Source organism: Nomascus leucogenys, chromosome 4, assembly GCF_006542625.1.
Source record: "Nomascus leucogenys isolate Asia chromosome 4, Asia_NLE_v1, whole genome shotgun sequence".
Classification (NCBI taxonomy): Eukaryota; Metazoa; Chordata; class Mammalia; order Primates; family Hylobatidae; genus Nomascus; species Nomascus leucogenys.
The window spans coordinates 58,337,034-58,350,780 of NC_044384.1; the positions used below are offsets into that span (position 1 = coordinate 58,337,034).

At 42.7% G+C, this 13,747-nt stretch overlaps 1 protein-coding gene across 7 annotated transcripts in view; it reads left to right on the plus strand.

Moving 5' to 3' along the window:
• ESCO1 (establishment of sister chromatid cohesion N-acetyltransferase 1) overlaps positions 1–13,747 on the plus strand; it is a 73,823-nt gene that overhangs the window by 15,041 nt on the left and 45,035 nt on the right. For 6 of the 7 annotated variants that reach the window (XR_004029648.1, XM_030810663.1, XM_030810664.1 and 3 more), the window contains exons 2-4: positions 1,125–1,252; positions 11,176–11,278; positions 11,520–13,637. Coding sequence is in view for 6 of the 7 variants with exons in the window: in XM_030810663.1 (XP_030666523.1) it covers positions 12,108–13,637 (1,530 nt within the window). In the remaining variant the exon portion in view is untranslated. Of the gene's footprint in view, positions 1–1,124; positions 1,253–11,167; positions 11,279–11,519; positions 13,638–13,747 lie in introns of those variants that run through there. The other variant, XM_030810662.1, reaches the window with a different exon arrangement.

The window sequence follows — 13,747 nt, forward strand, 5'->3', positions numbered from 1 at the left end:
TCCCAGCTACTCGGGGAGGCTGAGGCAGGAGAATGGTGTGAACCCGGGAGGCGGAGCTTGCAGTGAGCCAAGATTGCGCCACTGCACTCCAGCCTGGGCGACAGAGCGAGACTCCGTCTCAAAACAAACAAACAAACAAACAAAAAACAAATGATACTGGTACAGCTTGATAACTATAGGCTGGCATCTGGTTGGCCAAAGTAAGTCAGGTGGCCAAGACGATCAGGTCAGGGAAGTATAGATACTCTGTCCCCACTGAGGCCAAAATAAGGGATGTGATCAAGCCTGGTGTCTTTTCAGAAGGAAAGTATAAGTCTGTCGTGGAGGTGGGATAAGAAGTAGTGATTATATTTTAAGAAAAACGGTATTATATGGTGTAAGATTGAGATGGTGACCATGCAGTTCTTTAATTTTTTTTTTTTTTTTTTTTTGAGACGGAGTCTTGCTCTGTAGCCCAGGTTGGAATGCAGTGGCTCGATCTCGGCTCACTGCACCCTCCGCCTCCCGGGTTCAAGCAATTCTCTGCCTCAGCCTCACGAGTAGCTGGGATTACAGGCACCCGCCATCACGCCTGGCTAATTTTTGTACTTTGTAGTAGAGATGGGGTTTCACCATCTTGGCCAGGCTGGTCTTGAACTCCTGACCTCGTGATCCACCCGCCTCAGCCTCCCAAAGTTCTGGGATCACAGCAGTTGTGTAATGTTTTGCATATAATAGTGAAAAATCATCACAGGCTTTTTGTTGTTGAGATGGGGATCTCACTGTATCACCCAGGCTGGAATGCAGTGGCATGATCACAGCTCACTGCCAGCCTCTATCTCCTTGGGCTCAGGTGATACTCCCACCTCAGCCTCCGAAGTAGCTGGAACTACAGATGTGCCACCACACCAGGCTAATTTTTGTATTTTTTGAAGAGAGAGAGTTTCATCATGTTGCCCAGTCTGGTCTCAAACTCCTGGGCTCAAGTGATCCTTGATCCTTCCACCTCCGCCTCCCAAAGTGCTACAATTACAGGGATGAGCCACTGCACCTGACTGGGCCATTTTTTAGTCTAGCTTTGTCTACGTTGTTTTAATGTATCAGTTAGTAGTGATATTTTTGTATTTTTATTTTTTTTCCAACAGATTGTCTTTGACTATAGAGTTTTTTTTAAAGATTACTAAACATACAGTAAGTGATAAGAAATATCATTCATTAGAAGCATCATCTATCAATCAACTTGAAGAAAAAGGTGATATATTATTTCTTTAAGGTAAGTGGCATGTAATTTTATGATTTAGTATCTTCCAAGATGATTAATCAGTGTGCCAAATGTACTTTATATTTTCAGAGAGTTTTAACTTACATTTTTATTTTTCAACAAGGTTATATGTCTACATGATAAAACATTTCAGTGGGTATATAGTGAAAAGTAAGCTTTTCTCATACTCCTGGCCCTTGGTCTAGTAGTTCTCTTATTTAAAAATCATCACTATTATTAGTTGGTGTCTCCTTCCAGATATATTTTATGCATAAAAGGCATATGATTCTATATATTCTCTTCCTTCCACCATCTCCCTTTTCTCTCTTTACACAAAGGGAGGCATGCTACATTCTCTCTTCTGCACTTTGCTTTTTTGGTTTAATAATGTTTCTTAGTCATGGTTTCATATAACTTATATCTCTATTTGTTGGACAGCTTTATTAAAGCATAATTTATGTATAATAAACTGTACTCTCTTAAAATTACAATTTGGTAGCTTTTGACAGATGTAAATATTCGTGGAATCACCACTATAGTCAAGATAAAGAACATTTCTGTCACCTCCAAAAGTTAATATCCCTTTCTCCACTCTTGATCCCAGGCAATGACTGAGCTGCTTTTTGTCACTGTAGATTAGTTTGCTTTCTCTAGAATGTCTTTTCTTTTTTTTTTTTGAGACAGTCTCTCGCTCTGTTGCCCAGCCTGGAGTGCAGTGGCATGATCTCAGCTCACCGTAACCTCTGCCTCCTGGGTTCAAGTGGTTCTCCTGCCTCAGCCTCCTGAATAGCTGGGACTACAGGCACACGCCACCACACCTGGCTAATTTTTGTATTTTTAGTAGAGACGGGGTTTCACCATGTTGCCCAGGCTGGTCTTGGGCCCCTGACCTCACGTGATCTGCCCGCCTTGGCCCACCAAAGTGCTGGGATTACAGGTGTGAGCCACCCTGCCTGGCCTAGAATTTTTTTTTTTTCTTTTTTTATTAGTGCCTTTGTAAAAGACAGAATTTCATGAAAAGTGGAATCATACAGTATGTACTCTTTTGTGTCTAGCTTTTTTATTCAGAATGATTGCAAGGTTCATCCATATTGTTTACTATTAGTAGTTTGTTTCTGTTGATTTTTTTGTTTTGTTTTTGAGATAGAGTGTTGCTCTGTCGCCCAGGCTGGAGTACAGTGGCACGATTTCAGCTCACTGCAACCTCTGCCTCTTGGGTTCTAGCAATTCTTCTGCCACAGCCTCCTGAGTAGCTAGGATTACAGGTGCCCGCCTGCTAATTTTTGTATATTTGTAGAGACGGGGTTTTGCCATGTTGGCCAGGCTGGTCTCGAACTCCTGACCTCAGGTGATTCGCATACCTTGGCCCCCCAAAAGTGTTGGGATTACAGGCGTGAGCCATCACGCCAGGCCTGAAATTAAACTGTTTGAAAATTAGCATTTATAATTTTGATAGGTGGATTGTCCTGCGTAGACATTGAATCACTTGTAGTAATGTAAGGTACCTGATACAAACATTTACCAAGAGTGTGTTGTTAAACTTTTTGATCTTTGGCCAGTCTGATAGGTGAAAAATGATATTTTGTGTTGGTTTTAATTTGTATTATTATCTTGTTATCTATTATACCAGCCATTTATAGTTTTTTCCCTGTAAGTATATTTTGGTTATTAGCTTTTGCTATTTCTTGCCAGTATTTTTCCCCAGTTTTGCCCTTCAAACTTGGCTTCTCAATTTTGTGACAAGGCTTAAAAGGCATTTCTCACGTGAAAACAAATATTTAAGGATTTCCTGGCTGGACACGGTGATGCCTGTAATGTCAGCACTTTTGGAGGCCGAGGCGGGCATATCACCTGAGGCCAGGAGTTGGAGACCGCCTGGCTAACGTGGTGAAACCCCATTTCTACTAAAAATACAAAAAAATTACCTGTCGTGGTGGTGTGCACCTGTAATCCTAGCTACTCGGGAGGCTGAGGCAGGAGAATCGCTTGAACCCAGGAGGCGGAGGATGCAGTGAGCCAAGATTGCATCATTGCACTCCAGCTTAGACAACAGGAGCGAAACTCCATCTCAAAAAAAAAAAAAAGATTTCCCATACTTTAATCTGTGTTTTAATGTTTTTATTTTAATGATTAACATTTTTCTTGAACATTTGCTTACTCATAAACTAGAATAGGTTACCTAGATGGTTACCCAGTTTTTCTAACACCAATTAATTAATTAATTAATTTATTGGAGATGGGGTCTCTGTCGCCCAGGCTGGCGTGTAGTGGTGTAATCACGGCTCACTGAAGCCTTGATCTTCCAGGCTCAAGCGATCCACCCAGCTCAGCTTCCTGAATAGCTGGGACTATAGGTATGCACCACGCCTGGCTGATTTTTTTTTTTTTTTTTTTTTAGTATAGATGAGATCTCACTGTGTTGCCCAGTCTGGCCTCAAACTCTGATTAATAAATTTTTCTTTGAGATGGAATCTTGCTATGTTGACCAGGCTGGTGTCAAACTCCTGGGCTCAAGCAATCCTCCTGCCTCATCTCTGGAGTAGCTGTTATTACAGGTGTGTGGCCCAGCTAGCAGCAATTGTTGAGTAATCTTTTTTCATTAATTTGAAATGAATGAAATCAGTACCACCTTTATATGTACTAAATTCCCTGATGGATTAGGGCCTATTTTTATTTTTATTTTATTTATTTATTTGTTTTTTGAGATGGAGTCTTGCCCTGTCGTCCAGGCTGGAGTGCAATGGTGCCATCTCACCTTGCTGCAACCTCTGCCTCCCGGGTTCCAGTGATTCTCCTGCCTCAGCCTCAAAAGTATCTGGCATTACAGGCACCCACCACCATGCCCAGCTAATTTTGTATTTCAGGCCTATTTTTAGAGTCTATTTTGTTCTGTTAATCTCTATAAATTCATATGTTGGAACTAAACTGTTAAATATTATAGCTAAGTGTATTTTAATATCAGTGTAAATCTACCCTGTTTTTTTTTTTGAAATGGTTTCTCGCTCTGTCACCCAGGCTGGAGTGCAGTGGTGCAATCTCGGCTCACTGCAAGCTCCGCCTCCTGGGTTCACGCCATTCTCCTGCCTCACTGCCTCAGCCTCCTGAGCAGCTGGGACTACAGGCACCCGCCACCACGCCCAGATAATTTTTTTGTATTTTTAGTAGATACTGGGTTTCACCATGTTAGCCAGGATGGTCTCTTATCTCCTGACCTGGTGATGAGCCTGCCTCGGCCTCCCAAAGTGCTGGGATTACAGGCGTGAGCCACTGCACCCAGCCTACTCTGTTATTTTTTAAGTGACAGAATGAGACTCCGTTTCAAAAAAAAAAAAAAATCTTTTTTTTTTTTTTTTTTGAGATGGAGTTTCGCTCTTGTTGCCCAGGCTGGAGTGCAATGGCTCGATTTCAGCTTACTGCAACCTCCGCCTCCTGGGTTCAAGAGATTTTTCTGCCTCAGCTTCCCAAGTAGCTGGGATTACAGGCATCTGCCACCACACCTGGCTAATTTTGTATTTTTAGTAGAGACGGGGTTCCTCCTTGTTGGTCAGGCTGATCTCGAACTCCTGACCTCAGGTGATCCACCCGCCTTGGCCTCCCAAGGTGCTGGGATTACAGATATGATTCACCGTGCCTGGCCAATAGTAATTCTTTTTAAAAAATTCCTTTAAACTAACTTATTTATACTTATATTTATTCATATAAACTTAAGTAAGCACACACATGTGCAGTCTCATTTTTTTGTTTGGTTTCTGAACTCCTTCCTCTTTTCTTCATTTTAACACGCTTATTTTTTGGTGCACATTCTCTTGTAGACCCTAGAGGAAGATGTTTGGGAGTTAAATTTTTTGACACCCTGCATATCTGAAAAATAGTCTAGACTCCACACTTAATTGGGCATTGAATTCTACTTGGGACATGGATTTTTCCCCCCTCTAGAAGTTTGAGAGTCATCTTTTTATCCTTATGATAGGGTTTTTTTTGTTTTTGTTTTTGTTTTTTAAGATGGAGTCTCGCTCTGTCGCCCACGCTGGAGTGCAGTGGCGCAATCTCGGCTCACTGCAAGCTCCGCCTCCCGGGTTCATGCCATTCTCCTGCCTTGGCCTCTCCAAGTAGCTGGAACTACAGGAGCCTGCCACCACGCCCGGCTAATTTTTTTGTATTTTTAGTAGAGACGGGGTTTCACCGTCGTCTCGATCTCCTGACCTCGTGATCCACCCGCCTTGGCCTCCCAAAGTGCTGGGATTACAAGTGTGAGCCACCGCGCCCAGCCTATGCTAGGTTTTTTAAAAATTAAAGTTTTTTTCCTCATTGCCAGCAGAAACATGGAAAGGCTGAAAAAAATGTTTTGGGGGCTGGGCACGGTGATTCATGCCTGTAATCCTAGCACTTTGGGAAGCCGAGGCGGTTGGATTACCTGAAGTCAGGAGTTCGAGACCAGCCTGACCAATACACCGAAAACTTGTCTCTACTAAAAAGACAAAAAACATTAGCTGGGTGTGGTGGCACGTGCCTGTAATTCCAGCTACTCAGGAGGCTGAGGCAGGAGAATTGCTTGAACCCGGGAGACGGAGGTTGCAGTGAGCCAAGATTGCGCCACTGCACTCCAGCCTGAGCAACAGAGAGAGTCTCCATCTCAAAAAAAAAATAATAATAAAAAATAGGGCCGGGCGCGGTGGCTCACGCTTGTAATCCCAGCACTTTGGGAGGCCGAGGCGGGCGGATCACGAGGTCAGGAGATCGAGACCACGGTGAAACCCCGTCTCTACTAAAAATACAAAAAATTAGCCGGGCGTGGTGGCGGGCGCCTGTAGTCCCAGCTGCTTGGAGAGGCTGAGGCAGGAGAATGGCGTGAACCCGGGAGGCGGAGCTTGCAGTGAGCCAAGATTGCACCACTGCACTCCAGCCTGGGTGACAGAGCGAGACTCTGTCTCAAAAAAAAAGATAATTTTTTTTCATCCATTGTTCTAGATACTCTTAGGTCCCCTCCCTGCTGTGTGTGTGTGTGTGTGTGTGTGTCTGTGTCTGTGTCTCAGAATCTCGCTCTGTTGCCCGGGCTGGAGTACAGTGAGTGGTGTGATCTCAGCTCACTGCAACCTCCACCTCCTTGGTTCAAGCAATTCTCCTGCCTCAGCCTCCCCAGTAGCTGGGATTACAGGTGCCTGCCTCCATGCCCAGCTAATTTTTTTGTATTTTTAATAGGGACAGGGTTTCACCATGTTGGCCAGGCTGGTCTTGAACTCCTGACCTCGTGATTCACCTGCCTCGGCCTCCCAAAGTGCTGGGATTATAGGCGTGAGCCACTGTGCCTGGCCCTGTTTTTTTGTTTTTTTAAAGAGATGGGGTCTTGCTTTGTCACTCAGTCTGGAGTGCAGTGGCATGATCATAGTTGACTGCAGCCTCAGACTCCTGAGCTCATGTCATCCTCCTGCCTCAGCCTCCCGAGTAGCTGGGCCTGTCTACAGGCGTGTGCCATCGTGCTCAGCTTATTAGAAAATTTTTTTGGCCAGGTGCAGTGGCTCATGCCTATAATCCTGGCACTTTGGGAGGCCAAAGTGGGTGGATCACTTGAGGCCAGGAGTTTGGGACCAGGTTGGCCAACATGGTGAAACTCTGTCTCTACTAAAAATACAAAAAAGGCCAGGCGCAGTGGCTCATGCCTATAATTGCCACACTTTGGGAGGCCGAGGCAGGCAGTTCATGAGGTCAGGAGTTCGGGACCAGCCTGGCCAACATGGTGAAACCTGATCTCTACTAAAAATACAAAAAAAATTAGCCGGCATGGTGGCGCGTCCCTGTAATCCCAGCTACTCAGGAGGCTGAGGCAGGAGAATCACTTGAATCCAGGAGGTGGAGGTTGCAGTGAGCCGAGATGGTGCCACTGTACTCCAGCCTGGGCAACAGAGTGAGACTCCATCTTGGAGAAAAAAAAAAAATAGCCAGGTGTGGTGGTGCATGCCTGTAGTTCCAGCTACTTGGGAGGCTAAGGCACGAGAATTGCTTAAACTTGGGAGGTGGAGGTTGCAGTGAGCTGAAATTGTGCCACTGCATTCTAGCCTGGACAACAAAGCAAGACTCTGTCTCAAAAAATATTTTTTTTTTCTTTTTTTTCGTGGTAGATCTTGCTCTGTTACTCATACTGGTCTGGAACTCTTGGCCTCAAGTGATCCTCCTGCCTCAGCTTCCCAGAGTAGCTGGGATTATAGACATGCCACTGCACCTGGCAATCTTGGCCCTTTTAATCTGGAAACTCATGTCATTCAGGTCTAGGAAAATTTCTTGAATTCTTGATTTTTTTTTTCCCCAGTGCTTTTCTTCTATTCTCTGAAAGGTCCAGTTAATGGCCGATTGGACCTCATGGCTCGTCCTCTGATTTTCTTATTTTTTTTTTCTCCCGTGTACCATCTTAGTCATTTTGATCTACTTTATAGGAGAGCTCCTTGTCTTTACCTTCTGATGCATCTGTTGACTTTTTCACTTTTTTCTATAGTGTTTTTAATTTTCAAGAGTTCTTTTTTGTATGCTGTTCTTGTATATCTGTTTCATGACAAATTAGCTTATTTTTAGTTTTTGTCTCTAATTTTGTCTTCAAAGCTACTTTTTTCGTGTTTTTTCTTCATGTTAAGGTTTTTCTTGTATTTGTGGTGATTCTTGTTTAACTGCTCATGGTTAAAAGTGATTGGAAATTGTGCGTATTTGGATGGTGGAGTGGCTGGTAGACTCCTGATTATAGGGTGTGTGTTTGTGTGTGTGTCTTAGTGATTATAGGTAGACCTTATCAGTATTTTTAGGAATTTTCTCTAGGGCTTGCCAAATTCAGTAGTACTCATCTTCAGAATGATCAGTAGAACACAATCTTTCCACTTCCTTAATAGAAGGTATAGGCTTGGCTGCTATCCTCTAGGAGCCTTTGAGTAGGCAAAGAAGGTTTTGAATGAATAGAGTGGGTTTCAGCAATCAGTGTGTATATTCCTATTTATTCCTTCTGTTGTCAGTGTGATACTTGCATCCTCAACTGTGCCTGTTAAGCCTGTAGACCTTCTGTTTCACTCCTTCTAGAGATTTATACCTCTAGTCCTCTGAATGCTAGTAATGGGAATGGCAATCTGGGAGTCTATCTGCTTTTTTTTTTGAGACGGAGTCTCGCTGTGTCGCCCAGGCTAGAGTGCAGTGGTGCGATCTCGGCTTACTGCAAGCTCTGCCTCCCGGATTCAAGCAATTCTCCTGCCTCAGCCTCCCCAGCAGCTGGTACTACAGGCACCTGCCACCACACCCAGCTAATTTTTTGTATTTTTAGTAGAGACAGGGTTTCACCATGTTAGCCAGGATGGTCTCGACCTCCTGACCTCGTGAATCTGCCTGCCTCGGCCTCCCAAAGTGCTGGGATTACAGGTGTGAGCCCAGCCTTTTTTTTTTTTTTTTTTTTTTTTTTAAAAGGTGGAGTCTCACTCTTGTTGCCCAGGGTGGAGTGCAATGGCAGGATCTCAGTTCACTGCAACCTCCACCTCCCAGGTTCGAGTGATTCTCCTGCCTCAGCCTCCTGAGCAGCTGGGATTACAGGCATGCACCACCATGCCCAGCTAATTTTTTTGTATTTTTAGTAGAGATAGGGTTTCACCATGTTGGCCAGGCTAGTCTTGAGCTCCTGGCCGCAAATGATTCGCCTGCCTCGACCTCCCAAAGTGTTGGGATTACAGGCGTGAACCATTGTGCCCGGCCCTATCTGCTTTTTTGAGTCCCATTTTCTTTTTTTTTTTTTTTTTGAGACAAGAGTCTCTCTCTGTTGCCTAGGCTGGAGTGCAGTGGCACAATCTCAGCTCACTGCAACCTCCGCCTCCCAAGTTCAAGCGATTCTCCTGCTTCAGCCTCCCGAGTAGCTGGGACTACAGGTGCCTGCCACCATGCCCGGCTAATTTTTGTATTTTTAGTAGAGACAGGGTTTCACCATCTTGGCCAGGCTGGTCTTGAACTCCTGACCTCTTGATCCAACCTGCTTTGGCCTTCCAAAGTGCTGGGATTACAGGTGTGAGCCACCATACCTGGCCTGGTTTTTCTCCTTTGGCTGGAGGTGTGGTTTCGCCATGCTGGACACGCTAGTCTCCAGCTCCTGACCTCGAGTGATCTGCCCACCTTGGCCTCCCGAGGTGCTGGGACTGCAGACGGAGTCTCGCTCACTCCGTGCTCGGTGTTGCCCGGGCTGGAGTGCGGTGGCGTGGTCTTGGCTCACTGCAGCCTCCGCCTCCCAGCCGCCTGCCTTGGCCTCTCAGGGTGCTGGGATTGCAGCCTCTGCCCGGCCGCCGCCCCATCTGGGAGGTGGGGAGCATCTCTGCCTGGCCGCCCATCGTCTGGGATGTGAGGAGCGCCTCTGCCCGGCCGTCCGTCGTCTGAGAGGTGAGGAGTGCCTCTGCCCGGCTGCCACCCCGTCTAGGAAGTGAGGAGCGCCTCTGCCCGGCCGCCCCGTCTGGGAAGTGAGGAGCGCCTCTGCCCGGCCGCCCCGTCTGGGATGTGGGGAGCGCCTCTGCCCGGCTGCCCCGTCTGGGAGGTCTACCACGGAGGCCAGAAGCAATGTGGGGGCTGGACGTGGTGGCTCACGCCTGCAGTCCCAGCACTCTGGGAGGCCGAGGCGGGTTGATCACTTGAGGCTAGGAGTTCGAGACCAGCCTGGCCAACATGGCGAAACATATGAAAAATACAACAGACAAACCAACCAACCAACCCAGCGACAACAAAACAGGTCTACCCTGGAGTCATACTCTAATTTTTTCTATTTTCCTCCCTTTCTGATCCTTTATCCCACTTTCTTTTTCTTCCTCTTCCTTCTCCTTCTTTGTCAAATAGAGGATTGAGTTATTATCATTGATCCATACAAAGTCCCTCTCTCATTTATTTTAATTCCCACTCCCCTTTGTATTCCCCGTCTTCCCATGTGCAACCTTCCTAATATGTTTGATATGCATCTTTTTTTGTATGTATTTTAAGAAAATGTTTATTGTTTTGTGTGCAAAAAAAAATTAATGAAAAAAAATTAAAAAAAAAAGATCTTCTCAGCTTTCCACATTTCTGCCTGAAGATTCAGATTTTCTTGAGCCTACTAAGTCAATTATTTGTCCTTCTCTGTAGCATCTGTACTTCTAAATTTTTATCATCTACTGTCTTGTTCTTTATCCTTTGGGTTTATGGCTTTGTCTTGGTTTTTTATTTACTTACGTTAGAGATGGGTCTCACTCTTTTGTCCAGGTTGGAGTGCACTGGCATGATTATAGCTTACTGCAACCTTCAACTCCTAGGCTCAAACAATCCTCCTGTCTCAGTCTCCCAAGTAACCTGGACTGTGGGTGCATGCCACAATGCCTGGCTAATTTTTAATTTTTGTAGAGACAGAATCTTGCTATGTTCTCCAGGCTGGTCACAAACTCTTGGCTTTAACCTTCTGCCTCAGCCTCTGGAGTTGCTAGGATTACAGGTATGAGCCACCACAACTGGGTCTTGTTTTGTTTTAGTCCCTCTATTGCATTTTTTTTTCCAGTAGGGTTTGATTTGGAATAGAGGTAAATGTGTGTGCTTAAATCTTCCTTCTTTAACTGTATTTCAGTCTTTTTCTATGTATATAGTTATCTATGTGCTTTGTTTTTTCCCCAAAATAGGACTTTATTGGTTTAACCCGTTTTATGCTTATATTATGAATTGTTTTTCGTATTTTAAAACTTTTTTCCACAACATGAATGAATGCCTACTAGTCCAATGGCTGCATATAGTTGACTGCAAATTAGAAATACTAAAATTAAATACTGTACATGTAATATGAGCCTTGAGGAAATAATGACTAATGGTAGGACAGGATGAAATTTTGGAGTGTTGTATTTGATGAGAGCTGAATGGATGATTACATCTTTCCTTTGTCCTTTTAAACATTTTAAAAAAAACCCTTTTTCTTTCAGGTGCTGTGTAATGTGTTAAGAACGTATTATAAGGAATGGTTTTGTCTAATTTTCATGAGTTATGGTGGCTGAGACATCGAATCTATATTTTGGGGCAAAAACTGTAAGTAAACCTCAAGGAATACACTAATTTTCAACTATTGTATGCTTATATAAGACAAGTTATTGATTATTCATAGGAATATACTTGGGATACTTCGTTCTGTTAGCCTTAAGTGTGCTGACTAGATATTTCAAAAGGAGGAGTTAGATTTTACTTAAATCAAGGTTATTTCTGTGTAGTATTAGCATTGCCATATTTCATGGATTGTACAAAACTTTATTTTTGTTTTTTAATTTTTCAGAAATGGCAGCACAAAAGGAAATCTATATTAATAGAATATTTTGTTGAACAAAGGAGGTTAGATAAGAACTGCAAACCAACAGACTCAGCAAACAAGGAAAGAAACGTGTTAGCCATAAGACATGTTTCAAGTGAATCGAAGTCCAATAACTGTAGACTTCAGAAGAAAAAAGTTTTCAAAAATTTTATCAAAACAGGTCACTGATAAATAACTCCTCCAGTAATAGGGCTAGGCCTGAAACCAAAATTAATTAAAAAATTAACAAAACAGATTGAACCTGAATTAAATTTCTTTTGATAAAAAAAACTTGTTAAAAATAATCAAAAATTTCCTCAAATTTTTATTACCTTGTCCAAAGTAAAGCAAGTATCTTTTAGCATTCATGCCAGCTTTTCTCATGTTCTAGGAATGACAGAAACCTTACTTGAAGCAAACTAGTATTTTTGTTGAAAATGTATATCAGCGTCAGTTAAAGTTGATTGTTCAGACCTGCTCCTCAGTAATAATACTAGCTAATCAGCATTCACGCCTACCAGGACACAAAAATCCTCTTCAAAACTACTCAGAAAAGAAAGTCATTACTCAGGAATGATGTCCATTCAGGAGAAATCAAAAGAGAATTCCTCCAAAGTTACTAAAAAAAGTGAAGATAAGAATTCAGAAACAGAAATTCAGGATTCTCAAAAGAATCTAGCAAAAAAATCAGGTCCAAAGGAGACTATAAAATCACAGGCTAAATCTTCCAGTGAAAGTAAAATAAATCAGCCAGAATTGGAAACACGCATGAGTACAAGGTCATCAAAGGCAGCATCTAATGATAAAGCTACTAAATCCATTAATAAAAATACGGTGACTGTGAGGGGACATTCACAAGAATCTACAAAAAAGAAATTATCTCAGAAAAAATTAGTACATGAAAACCCCAAAGCAAATGAACAGCTTAACCGGAGATCACAAAGGCTACAACAATTAACAGAGGTTTCAAGAAGGTCTTTACGCAGTAGAGAAATTCAGGGTCAAGTTCAAGCAGTTAAACAGAGTTTGCCGTCAACTAAAAAAGAGCAGTGTAGCAGTACTCAGAGTAAATCTAATAAAACAAGTCAAAAACATGTGAAGAGAAAAGTACTGGAAGTAAAGTCTGACTCTAAAGAAGATGAAAATCTAGTAATTAATGAAGTAATAAATTCTCCCAAAGGGAAAAAACGCAAAGTAGAACATCGGACAGCTTGTGCTTGTAGTTCTCAATGCATACAAGGATCTGAAAAGTGTCCTCAGAAGACTACTAGAAGAGACGAAACGAAACCTGTGCCTGTAGCTTCTGAGGTGAAAAGATCAAAAATGGCTACTAAAGTGGTCTCGAAAAAGAATGAGATGAAGAAGTCGGTTCATACACAAGTGAATACTAACACAACACTCCCAAAAAGTCCACAGCCATCAGTGCCTGAACAAAGTGATAATGAGCTCGAGCAAGCAGGAAAGAGCAAACGAGGTAGTATTCTCCAGCTCTGTGAAGAAATTGCTGGTGAAATTGAGTCAGATAATGTAGAGGTAAAAAAGGAATCTTCACAAATGGAAAGTGTAAAGGAAGAAAAGCCTACAGAAATAAAATTGGAAGAGACCAATGTTGAAAGACAAATACTTCATCAGAAGGAAACAAATCAGGATGTGCAGTGTAATCGTTTTTTCCCAAGTAGAAAAACAAAGCCTGTGAGATGTATACTAAATGGAATGAACAGCTCAGCCAAGAAGAACTCCAACTGGACTAAAATTAAACTCTCAAAGTTTAACTCTGTGCAGCACAATAAGTTGGACTCTCAAGTTTCCCCTAAATTAGGCTTATTACGAACCAGTTTTTCACCACCAGCTTTAGAGATGCATCATCCAGTGACTCAAAGTACATTTTTAGGGACAAAGCCACATGATAGAAATATAACTTGCCAGCAGGAAAAAATGAAAGAAATTAATTCTGAAGAAGTGAAAATTAATGATATTACAGTAGAAATTAATAAAACCACAGAAAGGGCTCCTGAAAATTGTCATTTGGCTAATGAGGTAAAACCTTCTGACCCACCATTGGATAATCAGATGAAACATTCTTTTGATTCAGCATCAAATAAGGTAATCTGTTTTTATTATGCACAATAGAGGTGCCTAAATATTTTCTGTAAGAAATGTCTTTATAACATTTTAGCATAAGAATCAAGTCATAAAAGATTGAAGAGTTGTTT